The sequence below is a fragment of the Miniopterus schreibersii genome, assembly GCF_964146895.1.
Source record: "Miniopterus schreibersii genome assembly, chromosome: 2".
NCBI classification, from domain to species: Eukaryota; Metazoa; Chordata; class Mammalia; order Chiroptera; family Miniopteridae; genus Miniopterus; species Miniopterus schreibersii.
Genome location: NC_138102.1, coordinates 107,999,731 through 108,026,296, shown reverse-complemented (window position 1 = coordinate 108,026,296; position 26,566 = coordinate 107,999,731). Strand labels below are relative to the sequence as shown.

Below are 26,566 nucleotides of genomic sequence, written 5' to 3'. Positions count from 1 at the left end.
TGTATGTGAAAAGGTGCTCCAAATCAATAACAAAAAATTAAAACCACTGAGATACTTCTACACACCCAACAAAATGGCTAAAAATTAAGACTGATAACATCAAATGTTGATGAGAATGTGAAGCACCCAGAACTCTCATACTTTGTTGGTGAGTATAAAATGCTACAACCACCCTGGAGAAAGGTCTGACAAGTTTCTTGTATACTGAGCATACACCCACACCTACCCTATGACCCAGCAATTGCACTCCTAGATGATTACCCAAGAGAAACTGGGCTTGCTCTAAATAAAGCAGTATTCCTCCCTTTAGTCTTAATCCCCTTAATCGCCTTCATTTTTCTCAATATCACTGACCACACTGACACATGTAGACTTATCTCTTCCCTGAGAGAATATAGGTTCCACAAGGATGGGGGCTTTGTCTATTTTTTAGTTGTTGCTATATATTCAGTTCTTGTAATAGTTCTTATAATAACATGGCATTTGTGTGCCTTGCTCAAAAAATATTTATTGCTCTGGCTGGGTGTCTCAGTTGGTTGGAGCATCATCTCATACACCAAAAGGTTGCAGGTTCGATCCCCAGTCAGGCAAGTACAGGAGACAACTGATGTTTTTATCTCACATCAATGTTTCTCTCTCTCTCTAAAAATCAATAAAAACATATCCTTGGGCAAGGAATATATATATATATTTGATAAATTAACCAATGTATGATTCCAAGTAAATTTACAATTTTTATGGAAATTGGCCTGTTGATTCTAAAATGTATATGGAGGAATAAAGGTGCAAAAATAGCTAAGATACTATAAAAAGGAAATTGAGATATTCACTCTACAAGACATTTAGTTGCAAAGCTATAGGAACTAAGTATGATATTGTTATGGGACTACGTAGCTCACTAGAACAGAACAAAGTCCACAGAGAGACTCCAGCATATATGGGTGCATTGTGGGTATGACAGTAGAATCACAAATCAACTGGGAAAGACTCCTAACAATGGTGTTGGGGTAACTTTCACCACAGAGGAAAATTAAAAATTGACTTCTGCCCTAGCCAGTTTGGCTCAGTGGTTAGAGCGTCGGCCCTTGTACTGAAGGGTCCTGGGTTCGATTCCAAACCAAGGGCACATACTCGGTTGCAGGCTTGATCCCCAGCCCCAGTCCGGGCGTATGCAGGAGGCAACTAATCGATGTCTCTCTCTCACATCGATGTTTCTCTCTCTCTCCCTTCCACTCTCTCTGAAAAGCAATAGAAAAAAATATCCTCAGGTGAGGATTTAAAAAAAAATTGACTTTTGAACTTATTCCACACAAAAATTAATTCCGGATAAAGACTTAACATTCAAAAAACCTTCTAAAACTATAAGGAGATTACTATATGACCTCATGGTAGAGGCTTTTTTCTTTTTAATCCTCACTCAAGGATATTTTTTCCATTGCTTTTTGGAGTGGGAAAAACATCGTGAGACACAGGATTGGTTGCCTCCCCTGGGGATTGAGCCTGCAACCAAGGTACATGCCCTTGACCAGAATTGAACCTGAAACCCTTCAGTCAGCGGGCCAGTGATTTAACCACCGAGTCAGACCAGCTATGGCAGAGGCTTCTTAGCACCAAAACAAGCCCCACGAACCATAAAGGACAAGATATACCAGTTTGACTTAAAAACACTTTGTCCATCAATAAACAAATTGGATCAAGATGTGTTCCATATATAGAGTGGAATATTTGCCGTAAAAATGAATGACATCTTACCATGTGCAACATGGATGGGCCAAGAGGGTATTATGTAAAGTGAAGTAAGTCAGGTAGAAAAAGACAAATACATGATTTCGCTTCTATGTGAAACCTAAAAAACAAAACAAACAAAACAGAAAAAAGTCATAGAGAATAAACTGATGGTCACCAGATGTGAGGGGGTCTGGCGGTGGGTGAAAAAGGTGAAAGAGAATAAGCAGCATAAATTGCCAGTTATGAAAACAGTCACGGGGATGTAAAGTACAGCATAGGGAACATAGTCAATATTATAGTAACTATGTACGATGCCAGGTTGAGTGCTAGACTTACTGGATAACTAAGTTACATAAATGCCTAACCATTGTGCTGTACACCTGAAACTAATATTGCTATCAACTGTAATTGAGAAATAAATTTTTAAAAATTAGAAACATTTAAAAATGCATGCTGAACATATGTAGCAAGTAAACAGCAAGGTATTTGCGATGTTACTCCTGCAACTCAGTAAGAAAAAGCCCAACAGCCCAAGAGATAACCAGGCAAAGAATATATACTGGTGCCTTACCAGTGAGGAAGTCCTGGTAATAAACACACATGAAAAAAAATGCCCAGACCCATTGGCAATCACAGAAAAGCTCATGAAAATAACATGACACCAGATTAATGAAATTTTATCAAGACAATATAAAGTGCTGACAAAGATGTGGGAAATAAGTACTTTTTGAATACTGCTAGTAAGGCTGAAAAACAGCCATTTTGAAAACAATTTAGCTCATTGAACTGGGAATATATGTGGTCTATGACACAGCACAGGGACAGATGCAAAAGGCTGCTCCCTGCAGCATTGTTTCTACAGTAAAATGTTGAATATTCCTGAATGTCCACTAATAGAGGAGAATAAATACACAAAACGTGCCATCTTTATTCAATAGAATAGTGGTTATAATAGATGTATACAAATCAACATAGAGCCCCAAGACACAGTAAGTGAAAATAAAGGGTACAGACAGCTTGATATTTATGCACATTTTTAAAACACCAAAACAATACTGTTTCCTTATGATACCAGATGAAAATATAAAGAATAGAGAGCACATGCAAATTCACTGTGGTGGTTGCCCCTGCAGAGTACAGGGGGAACAGGACTGCGAGAACTGGTTAAATAAGGAATTTGACTTACATCACAGTATGCTATGTCTTAAAAAGGGGAATATTACTCCTGGATGATGGGAATGTAGATATTTATTATTATTTGTCCTTTTTGGTTTATTTTGTCAAAGTTTTATTTGCAGCATACTTCCCCTGGTGCTCAACCATGCTGTTCCAATACAAGTAGGAAAACTGCTGGTACCAGACACACGGAGACCAGCAGGATGCCGAACTTTACACATTCCAATGATGTTCCGAGTAAATGCTGACCATACACGATTTTAGCCAACTGACAAACCTGAGTATTCTTTTCTAAGTTGGGAATCACAGCATTCATCAACAAGCAAAATGAAAAGCAAACATGTAAAAGACTTCTTCATTTAGATAAATTTTTTTTGTTTACTTAATTTTATTGTTGACAGTATTACAGGCGTACCCCATTTTTTCCCTTTTTGTCGCCCTCCACCCAACATCTGAAGGCTGGGGTAGATAAGGATTTGTGAGAGTCCAATCATACATACAAAATTGTTAACCAAAATCTCGTTTCTCCAGTGCCATCTGGTGGGGAAGAGAGGCAACCTCATCTGTACCGTCCACAAAAACTGCACATTTGCAGTCTTCCGAGTACCTTTTTTTTTCAATGAAGCACCCACTTTTACTGAGGTTACTGTACAGTACACTAGCAACCATTTACTTTCTTTAGAGCCTTCCTCAAACTAAACCCTTCAGCCTACAGATTAGATAAGAATTTTACCTTCTCTTGCTCACCTACTTTAATGTTTTTAAATCAAGGGATGCTTTAACTTCCTCCTCACCAGACCACTCTGCAATCCTAATCTGCATTCATCCACTTCTCAAAGCTTCTAGAGTACACAAGTCCAACAGTTGATTCTATGTTAAAAATTAGTGTCACTTTGCTTTATATAAACTTATGATGATAAGCCTTTTATTTAAAGGACTTTTAAAATGTAACATTGGCACTATAAATATGCAGTGGGAATTATAAATAATTCCTTCTTCCAAGTACTGGATGGAGACAGTACAAAACATACAGTATTTTACCAAGAGTCAATAAAACAAAGCTAGATTTTTCAGACATTAAAGAAAAATATTAACATTAAAAAGGAGGGGGAGGACAGAGTAACCAGGTTATTAATCCCCCAATTTGCAATACTGAGTTCCTTCATCCATTTGCAATCCAGAGACATAACTAAGCAGGGTGGTAAAATACACTAGAAATTGCTAACTGTACTCAGACAAAAGTCAATTCTAAATAGTTTTCCATTAGTGTTTTATGTGGCTTTGATTCCATTTGAGCTTTACAATCTGCTGTAATAGACAGCTTTTTAACCGTTTCCAATTCAGTGATAGCAGAAGATGAAATAAAGTCAAAGGCACTCCTTCAGAGGCTCAAAATTGTTAGATTCTGATGTAGATTTAAATTTAGCAAGTTTCAGTCACTCCATTTAGATGATCCTGTAGGTTCACACAAACACACTGAACTGTTGGTTTAACTTCTCTTCCTTTCTCAAAGTTTATGATAAAGAGACTAATCCCTGTATTGGAACTGACTGATACAAATTCGGATTTGCTCAGAGTTGCTGGTAAGGAACACTCAAGGTCAGTCAGAAAATAATCGAACAGGCCTTTCATGTAAGCACCATGACTCACAACTAAGACACTGGCTACTAATTCTGGAGCACCACTGTCTGAATTAAATTTGGAGGCACAGTTTTTTCCTAAAGGGAATATCTCTGCCAAAGAAGTTTCCAGACAGCTGCTTGGAGCTCCCGAGGAACACGGTTCTTTTTGACCTGCTTCCTTTAGGATGAGTTGACAAAGAAATCCAAAAAAGTCTTTTCCACGCATCTTCACCTACAAGGAGAGAAAAGGCGAAAAAAAGTGATACTAATGACTGTCTTAAAACATAAACCTAAAACCTGACTGGATTTTTCTAATATGTCAATGTAAGTATTATATGAGCAGATCAACCGCTATATTTCTATTTATTCAATCAGTAGTTCCACGTGCATTAGTAAGTGCCCACCATACTTCTGGAACTATAGAAGCACACTGGGGGCAAAGAAGATTAAGATACAATCCCTAATTCCTGACTCAAAGCACTCAGAGTCTAGTCAGGGAAATCTGCAAGTAAACAGAAGCCCATAAAATAGTGTTAACTAGGAGACTACATCTGACACTTCAGTTTACTTAGAACAAGGACAGGAAAAAACAAAAAACCCTTTCGTTTACTAAATTAATAGAAAGTCTTTACAAGAAAATTATGAAAATTACGAATGGGGAGAAATCACCAATAATACAATTTGAGGCAGAACGGTCCAAAGAAATGCAAGTATGGCAATGTGGTCACAGAGCCGGAGAGGCGGTAGAGGCCTGAAGACGGAGGTTTGAGTTAGTTTGCCTCTCAGGTGTTTTGCCTGTCAGTCTCCTTGACCATTTGCTTACTGACTCCCATTACCACTGCTGAAGTTACCGCTTCATATGCAAAGAGTTTTCTTATCAGTAACACCTAAAAACACCCATCCTTTAAATACACTATTAGCTACGACTGCCAACTTAACAGTCAACAGGAAAGGTAGGGTAGCTTAAAAAGAAAAAAAAAAAAAAGACATCACACAGAGTTGTTTTAGAAACCAAGCAATTTTCAAAATGCTTAGGTAAAATTTAGGAACATCTAATTTACAAAAAAGGGTCAGATTTCAGCTTCTGTGCCATTGGCAAATTCATCAGCATGCCCCAGGGCTACGAACCTCGTCCAAGGTCTCTCCTCCGGGCGGTGTGAACCCAGGGCATTCTTCCCCAGCTGCTTTGGCCATTGCCTTGAGCTCACTCAGGCCCTTGCCTTCTGCAACCCCGTATTTCTGCAATGTCCAACAGACAAAAGTGCCTCCAGTGAATTTGCAATACGACAATTAAGTACAAGTTTGAAGAGAAATGAGGATTCAAGAACTATTTAGAGGTAGAATTGACAAGATGAGGACAGATGTGCAGTGTGAGAGACAGAAAAGAGTCAAGAAGGAATGGTTTGAACAATTGGGTAAAGCAGGAGCTGGGTGGAGAAAGGAGAGTGCAGCCCACTGAGTGGGAAGTAGCTGCAGGGTATTCAAACAGAAGTGAACAGTAAGCAGCCGGATACATGAGTGTGCAGCTCAGGTCAGAGATCTAAGCTAAAAGTACCTGCTTGGAAATCATCAGCCAATTAACTGAAATCATTAGAGAGGATGCAATTACTCAGGCTTTTAACTAAATCACAGTTTCAGAAAGATTCATTTCTGGTATATAAAATGGACTATTATTGCTTAAAATCAAGGAGTAGAACTGGGAAGCTGAGGGAGAGAGCTTTACAATTTTAGTTTAAACTCTTCTGTACTGTGTTAAATTCTTACAAATATACCTTGCTTTTATAATTTAAGATGTATATAATATGATTTCGCCTGGCCAGGTGGTGCAGTTGGTTGGAGTGTCGTCCCATACACAAAAAAGGTTGTGTGTTCGATTCCTGATCAGGGCGCATACCTAGGTTGTAGGTTCGATCCCCAGTGAGGGAGCATACGGGAGGCAACCGAACAATGCTTCTCTCACATCAATGTCCATCTGTCTGTCTCTCTCCCTTCCTCTCTCTTCTAAAAGAACAACAAAAAACCAATGAACATATACTCCAGTGATTAAAAAATATTGAAAAAAAATGTGTCATATGATTTTAATGATATTCATGCTATCTATGAGAGTATGTAACAGTGACTGTTACCTCATAAATTCTCAACAAATGTTACCTGTTTCCATATCTGTAGCAGGAATGAATTTTTAGCCATGTGATAACCTGAGGTGGTTATTGATAATTTATGGTAAAGAATAATACATAAGTTACTCACTCTTTCTCGAAGTCTTGAATCATACTTCACTGTCATGTCTTGGCAACATTTGCTCTTCTCCAAAATCCCATGCACGGTCTGAAAAATCAAAAGACAAATGATTCTCTTCTCCTAAAAATAATCATTCTGGCCAAAACGTCAAAATAATACATGCTTTCTTAGTGAATAAAAATGAACTAGAAATAATTTTCCTTTGCAAAAGCTGCCTCTCTTTGTACTGTTCATCCTTTGTCTCCTCATGCCAGATTTTCCTATTTCCTTCTACCCTAACTTCTAGTTCACAAGTCAGCAAACTACAGCCTATAGACCAAATCCAGACCATCACTTGTTTTTGTAAATAAAGTTTTACTACAAAACAGACATTTATGTATTGTTTATGGCTGCTTTCACAGTGAAACAGCAGAGCTGAACAGCTGTCAGACCATATGGCCCACAAAACTTAAAATATTTACAATCTGGTTCTTTACAGAAAAGGTTCTAGCTCAGGTGTGTCTAAATTGCTGTTAAATCCATTCAGTCTTAATTTTAGTTTTATTTTCAATTCTAGAATTTGCATTTGATTCTTGTTTACAGTTTCCTCTGCTGCAATTCTCAATGTCTTTTACCCATGCATTAAGTGTTTATTTTAAAGCCTATGGCTGGTAACTCCCATTATCAGATTACTCCCAGGTTATTTCTGCTGCCTTTTGTTTTTATTTATTTTTGTTCACATTTCCTTCTCATTGTTTGGCTGGTTCTTTTTAATGGACAAGAGACATGTATTTGCAAAACTGTACTAATTAAGTCCACAACCTGCCTTGTTTTTTAATGCCCTCCCCACAAAATTAGACATCATCATCATAACTGTTTCATATTGTCAATAGTTATTTATATTCACCTAACCTTTGGCAATTTCTTTGCTCATCGTTCTTTTCTGAAACTCAGACTTTCCTTCTGGAATTATTTTTCTTCTTCGGTTATCCTTTAAAGTTCTTTACAGCCTATTTGTCTGAAATGTCCTCATTTCACCTACACTTAGAAAATGTTTTGCTGGGTATAAAACTCAAGGTTAATCCTATTGTCTCTCAGCACATTAAAGGAAGGAATCATTATTGATGCTGACAAATTTGTTGATAGTTTAATACTGATCTTTGATAGATAATGCTTTTCCTTCTTATTCTTTGGAGTTTTGCAATTTTGTTATAAGTGTAGATATGGGTTTTTCTTTATTCTGACTGGGGTTTGCTATACTTTCTGGATCTGATAATTTATTATCTTCCAACAATTCTGTAGAATTATCAGCTTTGTCCCAAGAAACTTTTATAAAGATTTTTCTCCTGTTTGTTTTTATTATTTATTGTTGACATTATTACAGATGCCCCCCATTTTTCCCCCCTTTACCCCCCCAGACCCTATCCTCCCCTCCCTCTGGCTATAACCAAATTATTGTCTGTGTCCATGGGGTATGCATACACGTACTTTGGCTATTCTCTTCACTTTCTTTCATCCCATCTGCCCCCCTACCCCACCTCCCCTCTGACATGTCAGTCTGTACCATGTATCCATGACTCTGGTTCTATTTTGTTCATAAGTTTATTTTGTTCATTAGATTCCACATATAAGTGTGATCATATGGTATTTGTTTTCTGAGCGGCTTATTTCATTTAGCATTATCAGCTCAAGGTCCATCGATGCTGTTGCAAAAGGTAAGAGTTCCTTCCTTTTTACAGCCACTTAGTATTCCATTGTGTAAATGTACTACGGCTTTTTATCCACTCATCTATTGATGGACACTTGGGCTACTTCCAGATTTTGGCTATTGTAAATAATGCTGCTATGAACAGAGGGGTGCATATATTCTTTTTGACTGGTGTTTTGGGATTCTTAGGATATATTCCCAGAAGTGGGATCACTGGGTCAAAAGGTGGTTTCATATTTAATTTTTTGAGGAAATTCCATACTGTTTTCCACAGAGCCTACACCAGTCTGCGTTCCCACCAACAGTGCACTAGAGTTTCCTTTTCTCCCCAACCTCACCAGCACTTGTCAATTTACTGATGGTAGCCAATCTGGCAGGCATGAGGTGATATCTCATTTTGTCTCCTGTGTTTTCTTATACAAGTTTTATAAATTTAGCTTTTAGATAAGTTCTATGATTAATCACAAGTTAACTTTTGTGTTGTGTGAGCTAAGAGTCTAAGTTCACTTTTTTCCATACGGATAGCCCATACAGTGTTTTAGTACCTTTTATAGAAAAGACTACTCTTTCAATCACTGAATTATCCTGGCATCTTTGTCAAAACTCAACTGACCAAAAACACTCAAAAACAACTGACCATTAAAGTGTAGCTCTATTTTAGGTCCCTCAACTTCTGCTTGAGAGAAAAAGTCATTTCACCTAATTTTTTAAAGAATTAGCACTGGGCACATATTTGAAAATTTTAGTCATTATTTATTCAAAATATTTGTTTTTAATCCTCATACTCATCCCCCACACCCACTTCCCTTTTGGGATTTCAAGTACATGTAAATTAAATTGCTTGATGCCGTACTATATTTCTCTGAGACTCTTCTATTTTCCTTTTCCAGTCTTTTTCCCTTTTATAATTTTAAAATAGTTTCTATGTCTCCATGTTCAATGACCTCTTGTACAGTGTCTATTCTGCTGTTAATTACATCCTGTAAAATTTTCATTCAGAATATTGTATCTTTCATCTCTAGAAGATAAATTTGGCCCTTTTGTTCCATCCTCTATTTCTCCTCATTATGCTCCTCTAAGGACAGTTTATCCTCACTTATTAAGGTGTAATCCTATGACAATTCTCCTGTATGCTCTATGTATTCAATAAAATCTCTCCAGTTTAGCTAGTCGAAACTCAAATTGATTCCCAAACCCTGTAAGCTCTAGGCGTTTTTCAGCTTACAACTCCTCAGCAACTCCTCTCCCCCTGGAAGTTGTGTTTTGCCTGGCCTCATGCAGGTTCACCCTAAATGTGCGCAGATTTATATTCCACCAAAGATTTAACGGGATCCCTATACATATTTCTAGATTTCTTTCTCTATGTAGCTCTCTTCCAGTACTCTGCCCCACAAATTTAGTTACTTATCCTTCCCAAGCTATATCTCCTGAGCTCACTGAGACCACTGGGCTCTACTTGGCTTCTCCTACCAGTGTGGAAATTGCATTCAGCAGAAAATCACGACAATCCTAAGGCTCACCTCATTTGCTGCATTTCATTTGTGGACCATAAACCCACACTGCCTGAAGTCCAGTATCTGAAAAGAGTATTTCACAAATTTTGTCCCATTTTCTAGTTGTTCACTTGGGGAGGCTAAATTCCAACTCTGTTATTCCCTCATAGTTGTCACAAAATCCCCCTTCCATTGAGCTTTTAGAAGTGGCTTTGGTTCTTTTTTAAATTTCTGGGGCTGTTTTTATAGTACTCTTGTTTCCTAAAGATATTTAAAATATTTCAAAAATGTTTTTTATTTCTTTATAGTAATATTGTTTCTTTAAACTGTATCTAGTAATTCCAACACCTCACGTCTTCGTGAGTTAAATTCTCCTGTCTCTTTTCTTCTGGCTTTCTCTCTCATGATATACCTTCTTTGCCTTTTTTAAGACATCTTGTTAGATATCTTTTCCCAAGCTGCTACTCTAATTTAAAAATTACCAAAATAAAGTAAAATGGGGTGGGGGGGAGTTCTGTCAAGAAGAGGAGAAGATTGGGGGTAATGTGTGTGTGTGATTAATTCCCTACAGATTCCATGAGCAGGTTTTTCAAGGTTACAACTGGTGAAACTTTTGACCCATCACCCCGAAACCTTGACTCTAAACTTACCTGCTTTGTCCTAATGAGATCACTGGAGAAAACATGAGTAAACTTCACATTATTAAGAAATACACCAGCAGCAGCTGTTTGCTTAAATCCAGTTTCTGAAAGAGGCTCATCTATTCCTTGTCCTGTGGTATTAAGGAACAATATCATTCAAAAACATATATAAGGCATGCAAATTAAATCAGATGAAGAAACTATAAATGCATTTATTTCTATTTTATTGAAATGCTTCCTTGGGTACTTTCCCACTTAACTTTTCAGAGAACCGACAAGTAAAATTAAGCTATAAATCTATAAAAGACTCAAGTATTCAAATTTTCCCAAACCAATGTTTGCCTAATAGGAATTAGATGATAATGAAAATTCAACTGTCCCAAGCTTTCCCCTCTTTCACATTTTCCCATCCCTTTATTAGCTATATTTTATTAATGCTGGCTCCGATCTTATGTTTGTTCTCAACTCAGGTGTTATGTTTGAGTGGCAGGATCATCGCCTAAGAAAGTTTTTCCTTCTATCTCCACTGCGCAAATGTTCCGTATTATATTACTTTTTTCCTCCCTTCTCCTTTTTCACTTAAAAAATACTTTGATTGGAGCATGTAATCCATTTACATTAAGGTTACTATTAATAGGTACTTATTTATTGCCATTTTGTTTTATGCCTGTGTTTCTCTATATATATTTCTTATATTATTACAGCAGTCCCTTTAACATTTCTTGCAATGCTAACAATAAATATAAATTTAAAAAAATATTTTGGAACCACTATTTCCAGAGGAAAGGCTGATTAGATACTCTGAAGGCTTATCCTACTACAAAAGAACTAAGTGTGTGTGTGTGTGTGTGTGTGTGTGTGTGTGTGTGTGTGTTGCATTCCTAGGCTCACAGGATATAAGAGGAAAATCTCCAAGAGACAAAGCAAAGCAACCAAAAAACCCTGAGCTGAAACCTGAATATCAACATGAGAAAATGGAGTTGCTGTGATATTAGCATGGGGGTTGGGGTACCGACTGACAAGCAAAGTGGGAGAACTGGGTATTACTGGAAGCCAGGGATCCTGTAAGAAGGCTAATGTAGTTTCAGGTCAGTGGTAAAATCAAATGCAAATCCTCTTCAAAGCAAATCATTCTCAATAAAGGCTAACAAGTTTTCTACTAATTCAGAGCAAGTAATAGTTTAGTCAAAGACTTAACACACAAGAAAATAATCCATCATGAATGAAAGTCACAGGAACCATCAGTAACAGATTTAGAACCAGTAACACTTCCGACACCGAAATCAGAAAATACAGACTACAAAGTAACATAAAGACAGAATCACACAAAAAAAGCAAATAACATGAACTTATCGAAAACTACCAGATGGCTTTCTAAAAGAACCAAACAGATCTTTTAATAATGAAAAATAGAATTGCTGAAGGAGAAAAGAATTTCCTCAATGGACAGAGGGAGATCCAGTAATACAGGGAGGCTTAATAAACTCCAAGACAGGCCTGGGCCTGAAGTCATTACCCAGAATGCAGCATGGATACAGATGGAACACGTCTCTGATATGTCAGAGACATGACAGAAAGAATGACAATTCCTAACCTACATCTAATTGGAACTTCAGAAAGAGAAGAAAAAATGGAGAGGAAATACGTTGAGAATTTTCCAGAAACCTACAGATAAAGGAAACACAATGTAAATCAAGTAGGATGTTTTTTAAAAAACCCCTAGAGCCCGGTCGGGCGTGGCTCAGCGGTTGAGCGTCGACCTAGGATCCAGGTGATCGGGGTTCGATTCCTGGTCAGGGCACATGCCCAGTTGCGGGCTTGATCAATGACTCTCTCATCATTGATGTTTCTCTCTCTCTCTCTCCCTCTCCTTTCCTCTCTCTGAAATCAGTAAAGATATATTTAAAAAAAAAAAAAAGAAAATGTTTAAAAAAAAACAAACCCTAGAGATATTAAAATAAACTGTAGAATACCAAAATCAAAGAGAAGATTTTAAAAGCAGTTTCAGAGAAAGACAAATTACATACCATGAAACACCATTTGATTGAGAAAAGACTTCCTAACAGAAACAATAAAAGCCAAAAAGCAACAGAATAATATCTCCCAAGTGCTAAAAGAACTGCCAGTCTAAACTTACCTAGACTAAAAGCAATTAAACAGAACAAAAACAGAACTGTCTAGAACAGAAACAACTGAAACTATCTTTACCATCAACCAATCTGCTCTAGAGGAACTTTCAAAGAAGATACTTCAGGAATGAAGGTCTGGGATACAAAAGAAATGATAAAAGGAACTGGTAAATATACATGTAAATCTAAACAAACACTGTCTAAATAACAAATTAAATAATAATAGCTACATCCTGTTCAAAAGGATAGGACATGGATACTAAACAAAAGTAACATAAGTTCTAGGTATTTTTCTGGAGAGGGGCTAATTCATCTTATTCTTTATTAGGTATGAATGGTAAAAATTTAAAGAACAATTTTAACTGTTAATAGAAATGGCTTCTCATTGCAAAGCTCGTAGGGAAGGTGAGAGGGGCTGGATAAGGGGAGAAAACAAGCCCTTAAGAAGTAAAAGCAGGTGAAAAGGAAAGGAGAAAACGGAAGAACAGAGCACCAGCCGAAAGCGGCCACACATACCAATGACCAGAATCAAAGTACACAGACTCTGCCAATTAAAAGGCAGATTGTATTTTTTTAAAGAATCAAAATCAGCTACCTAGTATTTATGAGGTAATAACACGACATCAGTACACAGAAGGGTTGAAAGGAAAGGGACAGAAACACATATACCTGGCAAATTCCAACCCCAGAACAGCGGGAGTAGCTCTATCACTCTCAGGGATGCAGGACTTCATGACAAAAGTCTCAGCAAGGATTGTGAGGATCACCATAAATAACCAGTGATCTAATTCACTGGGAATATATAACAAATTTTCAACTTGTATGTGCCTAATAAAATAACCTCTAACTATATAAAAGCAGAACATACAAAGCATACATTATACAATTTCAGATATTAAATGATAAACTGGCCACCACAGCCAGAAATTTAGCATATTTCATTCATAAACTGATATTCAGGTCATTTAGGCAAGTTAAAAAATCAGTAAAGTACAGAAGATTTCAACAACAACAAAAAACCCTAAGGTTGATTATTTGATATATAATTCCAAACCCAACAATTAGAAAACACAGATTTTTCTCAAGCAAATTTATAAAAACTGAGCATGTTAACAAATTTCAAAGAACTTTAACAAATAAACCATACTGTCAGAACACAAGCAATTACACTGGAAGTCAATCATAAAAGATGAAGGAAACAACAATAAAGCAAGCCCAGTCATTGGGAAATTTAATAAACAGTTCTAAGTAACTCAGAGGTCAGTGAAGAAATCATAATGTAATTTAAGACACTTGGTGCTGAATACTTATTAAACTGCTATATATCAAAACCGTATGTATGCAACCAAAATAGTACTTCAAAAAACATAAGCCTGTAATGCTGAAAAAAGAAGAGGCTATAACTTCCAAGAACTAAGCACCTACCTTACAAAATCAGAAAAAGAACACAGAAGAAGCCTAAAAAAAACAAGTGTAAACACGAAAACTTTTATTCATGTTCCACTGTCAACTCGTAATGAAATGACACAAATGAGCAGCACCACAGGACAAGGTGGTCAGGGACATGAGTCAAAAGAATAACCTGGATGGGCACAAGTCACTGGAAACAAAGGTTCATTTATCAGACTCGTACCCAGCAGAGGGAGTCAGGCACACTGGGTATGAACATCAGTTTCTGCCAACCCCAGATGTCCCTAACCAAAAAAATAAAACAAAATGCTTTTATAATCACAGCACAGAAATAGTCATGTCTAGCTGAAACTTCACCAAAATATTCTTTAAAAGCCAGACTAGCCAGATCATAGGGAAATTAAAAGATCTGAGCCCAAATTAACACAAGGGAGAATCTGTTCAGAACAAAGTAACCACCCCATGTGAGAATAGGAGTTCTTTTTTAATCCTCTTTGTTACTCCTAAAATTAAAATATCTTGGCAGAAAAACACCATAAGCATCAGCCAGTAAGCTTTACGGTCCCAGATATAAAATCCAAGCAGTTATATTTTAAGACGGTTTAATCAGCTGCCAGGCCACTTTGAAACTACCCATAAACAACGTGGAATACTGTTCTTTACATCCAGTTCACTTAAGAATCCTCTTGGTTACCATCTGCTCTGATCATATTTCTGTGACTGTGATGCTTTAATTCTGTAATCCCAACTCACAATACAGGGTTGAGTCTAGTCCACCCTGCCCCACCAAACCCGATTCACTCACATATCACATTAACACTAAAGGAGAGATCGAAAATAATAGTATACCAACCTTGAATTACTTTCTCTTTGTTTAATCTTGTTTGTCCACTAAAGTAGAAGGTGAGGGGGGGGAAAAAACACCTTTATTACCAAATTAGGTCATTTTTAAGATGAGAAAAAAATCAGCAATGAAAGGTAATGATATTCATAAAGATAGCATATGAACTTTGTGACATACTTCATAATCTAACCTGTAAAACTTATTCTAAATTAATATTTACAATCATTTAATATACTTAATTGCTAAGCTAAGAATTTCATACTGCCCAAATTAAAGTGTATAGATCACAAATCAATCTTAAGTGAAAGGTGGGAAAGTCTATTAAAAATAATCTTGTTAAATATTGTTAAAATAAGTATGTTGACCAAAACGATTTTCACAGGCAGTAGAACCCAAACATATGTCAGTCTGTCCACTGCCGAATGGAATGAGCACGTGCAGGACTTGAGTAGAGTGGGAAAGAAGCGCACAAACCTTCTCCCAGGTCCTAGGCCTTCTCACGCTGTTCTACCTTGTAGTACTAACAACTATCTGCAGAACTGATCTACATGCTGAAGAACTGAGGTTTGGGTAATATATTTTTAAGAATGAAAAAACCAAACGAAGCCAAACCAATTTTGAAGCACCAGAAGGGTGAAAGGACTGGAAACTTTGTCACAAAGTAACAGTCAATTGAGGCTGGAGGGGGAAAGGGGCAGGGTTCCACGGACAAGACTGAATGACAAGGTAGAGCTACAGTTAAGCCAGCATCAAATACACAAAAAGCTATCAAGGAGAATTCAGTTGAAACCTCCTTAAGCTCTTTCTACGTGCTAAATAAGTAGAGTGAGAGGCACTGGAGACACAGAGATGCTCGAGGGCTGCCCTTGAGAAAGGAGTTGGCTTGTTCTGTAGGGACACTGGACACAGAATTGGGAATGGAGATAAAAATTGTAAACAGGTTTCTTCAAAACAAGTTATTTTCTCATTTTAAAAATCAAATGTCTACAGCCCCTATTTATATCCTTCTATGCCAAGAGAGGTGAAAATCTTTGAAGTAAACTTTATTGGCATATATCAGGCTCAGGAACAAAACTGCTTTGGCTCTAGGAGCTAGGTTTAGCTCAAGTGCTTCAGTTCTTCCTGTCAGACAACGATAGATAGTAACAGTCTCTATCTCACATGATTCTTAAGATAATTGAGTGAATACCATTAAAGTGTTTAGAATACTGCAGCTTTTAGTAAGCATTCAATAGTTATAAGAGCTTTATAGAAGCTTGGACAGAGGTTTATAGAAATCAAAGATTTAACTTAATGCATTTTTTAATCTTTAAAAAAATTGTGAAATAGTGAAATAAACAATATAAACAAATAAAATGAACACCCATGTTAACAGATCATTGCCAGCCTCCTAGACCCTTTTCCATCACAATGTCCTCCCACCTGCAGGGGATCCATTACCTGAACTTTTGGATGCTCATTTACTTGCCTTTCTTTATAACTTTCCCACCCGTGTAGAGCATAGATTAGTTTCGCTGCTGTTGAACTTTATAATGAATTGCTTCTTACTCTATGTAGTCTTCTGCATGTTGTTTTTGTTCAACATTTTGTGAGATGCAAAGAGAAACACTGATATGAAAGCAAAACATCAGCTGCCTCCTGCACACCCCCTACCAGAGATTGAGCCCACAACTCAGGCATGTGCCCTGACTGGAAATCAAACCCGCAACCTTTTGGTGCACAGGACAACGCCCAACCAACTGAGCCACACCGGCCAGGGCCCCACCAAGTGATTGTGATGCATGCTTATGTTTGAGAACCACTCAAGGATAAGCAAACAGCTCTTTTTGTAAACAAACTTTTACTGCAATATAGTCACACCCAGTTGTTTATGTATTGTTATGGCTACTTTCACACTAAAACTTGAAGCTGAGCAGTTCAGGCAGACTGTATGTCCCGAAAAGCCTAAACTATTTACTATCTAGCCTGTTAATAAAAGTCTGCTCACCTGCCCTAGCCGGTGTGGCTCAGTGGTTAGAGCACTGACCCGAGGACTGAAGGGTCCTGGCGTTCAATTCTGACCTAAGGGGACGTACCTTGGTAGCAGGCTCCTTCCCATGTAGGAGGCAACTAATCAATGTCTCTCTCTCCCCCCCTCCACTCCCTGTGAAAAACAATGGAAACAATATCGAGTGAGGATTAAAAATAAGTAACTAGAAAGAAAATAACATTAAAAAAAGTTTGCTCACCCATGCCTAATGACATATATCTAGCACTAGATTTTTCTGGGATCAGGGTATGCAAATATTTAGCTTCATTATATAATACCAAAGTGGTTATACCAACTTATACCACTCTGCAGTGTTCCACATCCTCACTACCACCTAGTAAGAGCTCCCAATTTGTGCCAATCTGACACCTGAACAGTTTATCTCACTGTGACTTTAAGTTGTATTTCCCTGATGACTATGATGGCTGATAACTCCCACTTTGTTTTAAATGAAGCACTACTTTAAAAAAAATTTTTTTTTAAATCTCCCATTGGTTCTGAGCTACTCAGATCCAGAAAGGAACTCCATCAGACCTTAAAGACAGAATCACAAACTCAGGTCAGCCTGGAACCTTATCCATTGTTTAACAAGTATAGTTGCCAACCTGCCAACCTCTACCAGGAGCAGAGGTCCTCAATGTGGAGTGTGGACCAGAATCCCGATGGGCTTATTAAAATAGTGACTGCTGGATCTGGCTAATATGTGCTCGTTCTTCAAGATCTAACACAGGCAGCCAGCTCTTCAGGCAGCCGTCCTTCCAGGCCCCATTTCCCACCTACCATCCCATTTAAATGCCCCAACTCCATACTGCCATTTTACCCTGGCACAACTAAGTTATCATCTGCACGCTAAGTAATTTTTTACTTGTGTGTCTATCTGGCTCCAATTCCTTAAAGGCACAGCCAGAGGTTGTATCATCCTAATATGAAGAAAATCCTAGGAAATAACAGAACCTCAATGTATATACTCTGTCTATGGAGAGTCATCTATAATTATCTACCAAAATGACAAATTTGGCCCGGCAGGGCGTGGCTCAGCAGTTAAGCGTTGACCTAGGATCCAGGCGATCAGGGTTCGATTCCCAGTAAGGGCACATGCCTGGGTTGCAATGACTCTCTCATCATTGATGTTTCCAGCTCTCTCTCTCCCTCTCCTTTCCTCTCTCTGAAATCAATAAAGATATATTTTTTTTAAAAAAGACAAATTTGTTCACTCTTTCATCCAGCAACCTTGTTACTATGAATACCTGCATTCATCCATATTTAAAAGAATACTTGTTATAGTATTATTTCTAACAGCAAAAGATGGTAAATAACCTACATGTCCATTAACAGAGACTTGGTTGCATTAACAAATAAACAGTGGTGTATCTACATAATGGGATACTATGTAACTATATCCCCTAAAAAGAGAGAAATGGGATGTAAAGATACGGAACGATCACTAATATATTATTATTGGGTTTTTTAATCCTCACCTGAGGATATTTTCGCCATTGCTTTTTAGAGAGAGTGGAAGAGAGACAGAGACAGACAGACACATCGATGTGAGAGAGAAACATCAATAGTGAGAGAGACACATCAATAGTTGCCTCCTGCTCCCACGCCAGCCAGGGGTTGAGCCTGCAACTGAGGTACATGCCCTTGGCCAGAATCAAACCAGGGACCCTTCAGTCTGCGGGCCGACGCTCTAACAACTGAGCCAAACCGGCTAGGGCAGCAGACTGTCATTTCTAATACAGAAAATGGTTTTCACCCAGTTGGGCGTGGCTCAGAGGTTGAGCGTTGACCTAGGATCCAGGCGATCGGGGTTCGATTCCCAGTCAGGGCACATGCCCCGGTTGTGGGCTTGATCAATGACTCTCTCATCATTGATGTTTCTATCTCTCTCTCCCTCTCCTTTCCTCTCTCTGAAATCAATAAAGATATATATATAAAAAAAAAAAAACGGTTCTCAAACACTGAATTCACTTCCTGTCTCAGCCTCATAATCTTGTTGAGACCAAGAATAAAAGAACTGCTGCATCCCACATTTACTATTATACAGGAACCTCTCAAAAGGTTTTACCAACTTTATACGGATCACAAATTCTCTTATATAATAGTTTATGAATTTTAAATCAAGGGTGAGGAGAAATTTAAAAATATTGCCAGTGCAGATCTTACAAATCACACAAATTCAGCAGAAATAACATCTTGTACACTTGCTGAAAGGATAGCTCTGGATTTTAATTTAATCCCAATAGCTGATTTGATAAAAGACTGTATCAGCAAAATGTCATCCCATAGCTTGTATCTCAGCCACCGACATGCCATCCAGACTGAGGAAGACAGGGAAATGTTGGGGCCATGTGGGTCACTGCCACGGCCTCCTGTGCAAGCACAGGAAGCACCAGGAGGTCGAGGTAATGCTGGTGGCATGCATCAACTTCGATAAATATCACCCAGGAGACTTTGAGAAAGTTGGTATGAGGCATTACATTCTTCAGCAGAAGAACTGAGAAGAAAAGGGTGTTGGCAGGGCCTGTGTCCTGGTAGCTTGAAGCCACATGGAGGAAGTTCATTAAAATGTCCATTAATGGGGGGGAAAAAAGTCATCCTATAAAAAATGGAATCCCAAATACTTGGATAGTTTTGTGATAGCACTGCCCCACCATCTAACCATTTTTAGTGAAAGGAGAAAAAAGAGCTGATATAATGAAGGACTTCATTTGGCTGTAACTCAGCAGAGACTGTTGCAGACATTATTGACTTACTAACCAATACCGGCGTTCTGTTAGTCACGTCTGCCTTCAAATCACTTTATAAATATTATAGAGTAGGAATCCAGAAATAAAATTTTTTCTAAAAACATTCATAAATATTTAGTTTTACAGCTTTTGTCAGCTCTATCAACAGGTCTGTACAAATCCTTGAAGCAACTGTTTAAAGTTAGTTTGGGTGTGTGAAAGAAAAGTAGGTGGCTAAAATAGTTTTACTATTAATCTACCTCCCTTAACCAAAGTTTGACTTGTGACAGAGACAGAGAAGGCGAAGGGAGCTGAAAGGTCAGAGGGCTATATTTTCAAGGAGTCAGGAATAACACCGCTCATTTTCAAAATCTGCAGTGTGATCCATTTCCAAAGCACAACACCCGACTTTGCAAGAATCCAAATGCTTCTGCCAAGTAGTGAAGTCTCATGACCAGCCATTTATAGGCCCTACTAATAGGCATCATTCATTTTGTAGATTATCACAATGTTCTTCACTTAAAAAGGTGTTTCTTTATTAGTTCTGATTTATATTTTATGGCATTTCTTCAGAAATCACATAGGAAGCTTAATTTCCCACACATATCCTTTTAAAGAATTCAAATTCAACAGACAAGCACTCAGTGTGCCACAAGAGACAAATTGTGGGAAATTAATACACATTTGGGGCGAGTTTTCAAAATAGATATGCTTTAGCATACATGGAAAGGTAAAGCCTCACCTGACATTTAATCATGAGTACATTTTATTCTAATTCCTCTACACCAATTAAGTCATTTGAAAATATACAAGATTTCAAGAGCTAGTAACATGTAGACTTTCCCTAGATGTTTGAGTGGGCAAAGGACGTAATACTCAGTTCATGGTATATTTTTGTTTATATACAGATTAATCCTAGGTGCAAAGGCTAGGATCAACCCCATTCCCAGGAAACAAATATCACAGTAACATAACAATTATGTTATCTTTGTAAACATTTAAAGATGATTTAATATTTATTTTTGTTTGTGTGTTTTTTTTAAGACCAGAACAATGAATAGCATTCAACAAAAGTAAGTTAAATGATACTAGAGGCAGAGTAAGAAAAACATCAGTTTTGCTACCAATAACTTTACTAATCCATCACCTTTAAGTCATTAGAGTAAATTAAATTTACTTTGTGAAAAAAAATTCTAAGTTTTAAGAGCTAGTTAAAAATGGAAGTGAAATGGATGCATCATCTGCAGGCAACTGATTGCAAACACCTACAAATAACACCTCAAGGGAACTAGGTCCTTCAATATATTGCGGAGGTGATGGAAATGCCAACACTTATTGGAGTTTTCAACAATGCTTTGCTATAAAATCATGAGAAGTTACAGTTTAACAATATTAGTAGACTTAAAGTTTGAAATCTTGGGCATTTTATTCCAAAAATGATACACAAGGAACTTCCACTTCCAAGTATGATGAAGAAAGGTAAACACACACATACAGTAACAACACAAGATTCATAAAGGATTTGGTTGAACTTAAAGAAATTGCTTTTTAAAATTTTTCTTGCATCACCTGAAGAGACACTGTTCAATAAAATAATCCAACTCAAAAAATACTGATCATGCCATCAGTTTCAAGGTGTTCTGACTATATTAAAGTTATACAGAATCAGGTAACAGAAAACCCAAGTGCCTATTTCCCCATAAATGATTCAATCTTGCTGACTCCAGTAAGGGTCATTACATTTAAGTATGGTAATTATCAATCAAGTTTGAAATCATTTCTTTTCCTGAAAGAATCATCAATTTTTAGCTTTGAGAATTCTGAAGGAGAAAAAAGAGATGGTCCAGACTGGGAAGCAGCTTACCACAATCCTTAGATTATTTCAGCACTTTCATTCCACTTTCCCAGAAATATGTAACAGAACAAAGCAAATTATTCTTATCACTACTCACAATGATATGAAGAGAAATAAAAAGCAGCCTCTAAAATGGCTGGTGATATTCGAGCAACCTACAAATACTAGTCTTTTACTCAATAAAATAGGATGCAGAAGAGTACAGTGGCTTAGAGGCTGGGCTGTAGTCATGTAGCTTTAGTTAAAATGCCACCACCCCAATCTGACATGTGACTTTAACCAAGTTGCATGCCTTCTGTCTCAGTTCCTTATCTGCAAATTGAGGAGCAATCCTTACCTCACTGAGTTGTTGTCAGAATTTAGTTACAACAGTGCCTGACATAATTTCTTGAGATATTTTTTAATTGGTTTCTATAGAAATTCTGTGAGAAGTCAATTTTTTAAAAAAATCAAGCCTTTTGTAAGAATCCAGGAGGAAGATAAAATCCACATTCATATAACTATTGTTTATTAAGAGTCTAAAGAGCGATTACCTGATTTCTCAAGAGGTGTTTTAACCCAGATTCCCTACAACTTCTGAGCTTCAATTATATGCCAGACACTGTGCTGGCTGGGTCAAGGGAACCAGAAGTGCTCTAACACTGGAAGAAACGGCAATCAGGCCTGTAGTTCCTGCCCTGGTACCGATTAGCTTAGGAGCTTAAGTAGGTCACAACGTGGTGGTAGGGCATTCTATAAATGAAGAGGGTAGAGGAGAAGAGATAGGGAGCAATTCGATTTCTAGTTTAGTCATTAAAATCCTGTGAATCCTAAAGGGACAATTTCAGATGATTCCCAAGATTATCTTCCTGTAAAAGAAGAACAGGACAGAAAAGATAGCAGTTAAGTCAGCTTGACAAGGTTAAATCACATTAGTGTTCCTTGTGAGCTCCGTGAAGTAAAAAATAGGACCTTATCCAGAGACACAGAAGCATGGAACAGACTGACGATTCTCAGAGAGGCGGGAGTGGGTGGGTAGATTTTAACCAAAGAACTTATATGCATATATGCATAACCCATGGACAGACCACAGTGTGGAGAAGGGGGGAGGGTAGAAGGGGCAATGGGGAAAAAAGGGGTACATCTGTAATACTTTCAACAATAAACTTTAAAAATAACACACCCCCCCCCAAAAAAATGGCATCTCATTTATCTGTGTAACCCAGTCCACTGGCACGCAGTGCCTACTCAAAATGCAGCTCTGGTAAACTATACATACACATGTATTTGAGGATTGACTGCATTTTTATTAGGGCTGTCCTTATAGAAAGAGTAATGTAATTCTCAGACATACTTCTTCCCCGCCACTGTGCTATACACTTTATCTTCCTCCCATTTAGTTCTCACATTAACCCAGCGAGGTAGGTATCATCACTATCCTCGTCTTGTTTCAGGAAACTGAGGTGGGAAAGATTAAGTGAGTCAGGGGAAGGCCAGGTTACGAGGCTTCCAGCTGGACCCCGATTCTCGCTTGAAAAAATCTGTGCTCTTAACCACCCTGATTTTCACTTCCGTTCAGCAGTCGTTAAAAAGTGTTGAAAAAAAGATGAGACCCAAAGATATATCAGCATTTGGCTCCGTGTAATGTTATAATAAATAGCCTCGAGGAGCTACTCTGCAGTCTTGGCAATTTGCTGGGTACCACAAAGGTGCCCAGAGGAGTCTGGCGACAAGGCTGTCTTTCTTCAGCTGGGAACTCGACCATGCACTTATCCAGACCCCACTGTCCTCATGTGCCACGCGGGGCTGATGATATTAGCTCCTGCCTTCCCCGCTCCGCTCCGCTCCGCGCCGCTGGGGGAGGAGAGGTCGGAAGGAAACAGCACGAACGAAAACACCTAGAAAAGCGCCCGTCCGAGCCAACTCCGCGAGGGGTGAGCAAGCAGAAAGAGAAGGGAGGACAGACCAACGGAGCCTCGCCCGCTCCAAAACACACTCAGCGACGGGAAGGAGGGAAAGGCACCCGCGACAGCCATACTCACTGCCGCACGACAGTCAGAGCGAAGCGCATCGTTGCTGGCGTCTGGAGCACCGCGCCGGCCGTTCTCCGCACTGCGGACTCCCCGCCGCCGCACCACTTCCGCCAAACCCCGCCGCCCCGCCGGCTCCCCGGCCATAGGCTGAGGCGCCCGCCGACGTCATCTCCGGAAGGCCAATCAGGGCAGCGGGAGGCTGATAGGCCCGTGGAGACTGGGGAGAGCTGAGGCCCCGCCCAGGGCCGTGGCGCTTGCGCCTCGGCGCGCGGGCCTGTGATTGGAGCGCAGCAGGTGGCGCTGGGCCGCCCTGCAGTCGGGGTTGGACGCGGTTCTTGCCCGGCCCGCAGCGCCTGCGGCGGACAACGGAGCCAACCTGGATCCCGGCTTGATCTGATTTGCGGCGGGCGCGCATCCAGTCGCCTGACTTCGTGGGTATACAGCTCCAGGCAAATTGGGTCATATGTTTAACGGCTCACCCCAGCTCAGGAGATGGAGGGGCAGCAATTGTGTCCAGCGCAGTAAGAAGCTAGAAAGATTCTAGGACAAGAGGAATGAGGAAAATAAGATAAACAGCAGTTTGTGGCCATCTAGTAAACCTTATCTCCCCTAAACTAGGAACACCTACTAGTAAGTGGTTTGCACTTCTCCCCAGCCACAGGGTAAAAAGATTAAATCACCCTACTCTGAGAGACAGATAACAGAAATCCAGTTAAGAGCCATTTGCCAACCACACCCAAGGGCAGACGAAAATAAGAGCCTAAGTCTCGTTTTGGTACACCAGCATAATGAATATTCTGTTGTTCCCCCCTAAACACCCAGCCTTTAAAACCTCTGAAAAGGAGCACCCCAGTGCGCTGCCCGCCTGGGGAGCACGGCAGCGCCCTCTCCTTCCCCTTCCTCCCACCCAGGGGACCTCCGGGGGGCTTGCAGCCAGAGGAGCGCGGGCACTGGCAGACCCAGGGCCCCTCGTAAACCTGTTTCCAAGCCCGCACCCCTTTTCTGACTGCCCAGTGAGTCAAAGCAGCCCATCCTAGACTCTTTTTTTTTTTTTTAATGTATCTTTGTTAAAAAAATGTATCTTTATTAATTTCAGAGAGAGAGGAAGGGAGAGGGAGAGAGAGCTGAAACTTCAATGATGTGAGTCATCATTGATCGGCTGCCTCCTGCATGCCCCCCACGGGGATCCAGCCCACAACCCAGGCATGTGCCCTGACTGGGAATCAAACCACGATCTCCTGGATCCTAGGTTGATGCTCAACTGCTGAGCCACGCCCGGCCGGGCCCCCATTGCTTCTTCTATGCCCTTCCATGGTTCATTGTCCTAAGTATATTTTTGCTTCGGTTAATAAATTCTTGCTTTCTTTTCTACACTTTGTCTCTTGATGAAATCTTGCCCTCAAGAAGACAAGAACCAAGGTCTCATCGTCTCACTGGTAACAATGTCTGTGGACTTAGACCACCCAGTCTCAGTCCCTAGCTCCACTTTGGCAGGCATGCCCCTGGAGCAAACTTCAGTCAGACTCTTTTGAGCCCTCTTCTAGACTAGACCTCATCCTAGGCCTCCTGAGCCCAGTTTTCCCAAAGAATCCTGCAAAGCCAGCTTATCAAGAATCCCCTTCCCCCTGGTATTTAATCACACTCTCCTTCTTACGCCCTTGATTTCTAAAGGAGTTCCTCTTCAGTTGACCCTTGCTATCTAATCAAATTCCTCTTAGTAATTTTCCATTCTCTCCTCACCCTGGCCCCTGCCTATAAATCTGCACTGATCCCTCTTGTATCTGGAGTTGAATACAAACTCTTTCCCCCATTGCAATAGTCTTGACCTCTACTGCAGTGGTCTTGATTAGAGTCTTCCCTGCCCCTCACTGTTTTTTAAAAAGCATCTAGTGAAAAAGTTCTCTTTAACAGCCTCCAGGGACTTGAGTCCCTTTGAACCCTCGATTGCATGATAGGTAAAATGGGATAACAGTAGCTATGACACAGGTAAAGCTTTACAATGTGACCTTTACATTATCTTTATGCATTTTTAACCTAAATTCTCATATTTAATAATGCATTTATTTCATTGAATCTCCAATTGACATACAGGAGGATGGGTTTAGAGCACTTAAGTGATGCATGGGACATTTTGATTGATAGTCACACGTTTCAAAATAATTTCACTTTTATAGTCCCATTTAGCCCTCAGAAAACTCTGAGGCAGACAGGGTAAGCTATATTATCCTCACTAAAAAGATGAGAAATGTAGCCTAGGGAGAAATTAAGCAATTTGTCTAAGCTCACAGCTGGTCAGTGTTGATACAGGACTAATTCAGAGCTTCTCAAACCTACCTGCACATTAGAACTGTCTGGGACCTTCTTTTTTTTTTCTTTTTTAAATATATCTTTATTGATTTCAGAGAAAGGAAGGGAGAGGGAGAGAGAGAGACAGAGAGAGAGTCATCGATCGGCTGCCTCCTGCACACCCCTGACTGGGGATCGAGCCCACAACCTGGGCATGTGCACTGACAGGGTATTGAACTGTGATCTCCTGGATCCTAGATCAATGCTCAACTGCTGAGCCATGCCTGGCAGGGCTGTCTGGGACCTTTTGAATTCCAGGCTACATCCCAGAAAAATTAAATCTGAACTTCTGTGGGAGGGGCCCAGGCATCAGCAACTTTTAAAATCCCCATTTGTTTCCAATGTGCGGCCAGCTTTAAGATCTAGTAGTTTAAAACAGTGCTTTTCAAAATTCTGCCGGAGCCCGCCGGCAGAGTCGAACGGCCCCGAGAGTAGGGGTGAGGATGAAGAAAAGACAGACACAAAAAACATGGGACCGGGAGGACTGCAGCTCGTGACGGCTGCAGCCCCGAGTTTATTTTCCAAGCTCAATTTATACCGGCGCTGTTGTTTTTGCTGAATAGCACCCTGCCCGGTAATCCTTCCCCTTGCCCGGTAATCCTTCCCCTTGCCCGATACAAAGTA

General features: G+C 39.4%; 1 protein-coding gene across 2 annotated transcripts; it reads right to left on the bottom strand.

Annotated features, from left to right (window-relative positions):
- Positions 1–2,636: 2,636 nt before the first annotated feature.
- On the bottom strand, positions 2,637–23,809 carry TIGAR (TP53 induced glycolysis regulatory phosphatase). 2 transcript variants are annotated; one of them, XM_081130117.1, is made up of 7 exons: positions 23,606–23,726; positions 17,047–17,114; positions 14,981–15,018; positions 10,598–10,719; positions 6,777–6,854; positions 5,655–5,765; positions 2,637–4,758 (listed from the first exon to the last, which is right to left on the bottom strand). In XM_081130117.1, the coding sequence occupies exons 2-7, from the start codon at positions 17,067–17,069 to the stop codon at positions 4,327–4,329; spliced, it is 804 nt and encodes a 267-aa protein (XP_080986243.1). In that variant the 5' UTR covers positions 17,070–17,114; positions 23,606–23,726; the 3' UTR covers positions 2,637–4,326. The 2 variants fall into 2 exon arrangements, with proteins under 2 accessions (XP_080986243.1, XP_080986242.1); XM_081130116.1 differs by lacking the exon at positions 17,047–17,114 and having other exon boundaries at positions 23,606–23,809.
- Positions 23,810–26,566: the final 2,757 nt, after the last annotated feature.

Coding starts and splice junctions, on each gene's coding strand:
- TIGAR (XM_081130116.1), bottom strand. CDS start 23,634: ATGCGCTTCGCTCTGACTGTCGTGCGGCA. Junction 15,019..23,605: donor GCTCTGACTGTCGTGCGGCA/GTGAGTATGGCT, acceptor CTTCTACTTTAG/TGGACAAACAAGATTAAACA. Junction 5,766..6,776: donor ATTCAAGACTTCGAGAAAGA/GTGAGTAACTTA, acceptor TGGACATTGCAG/AAATACGGGGTTGCAGAAGG.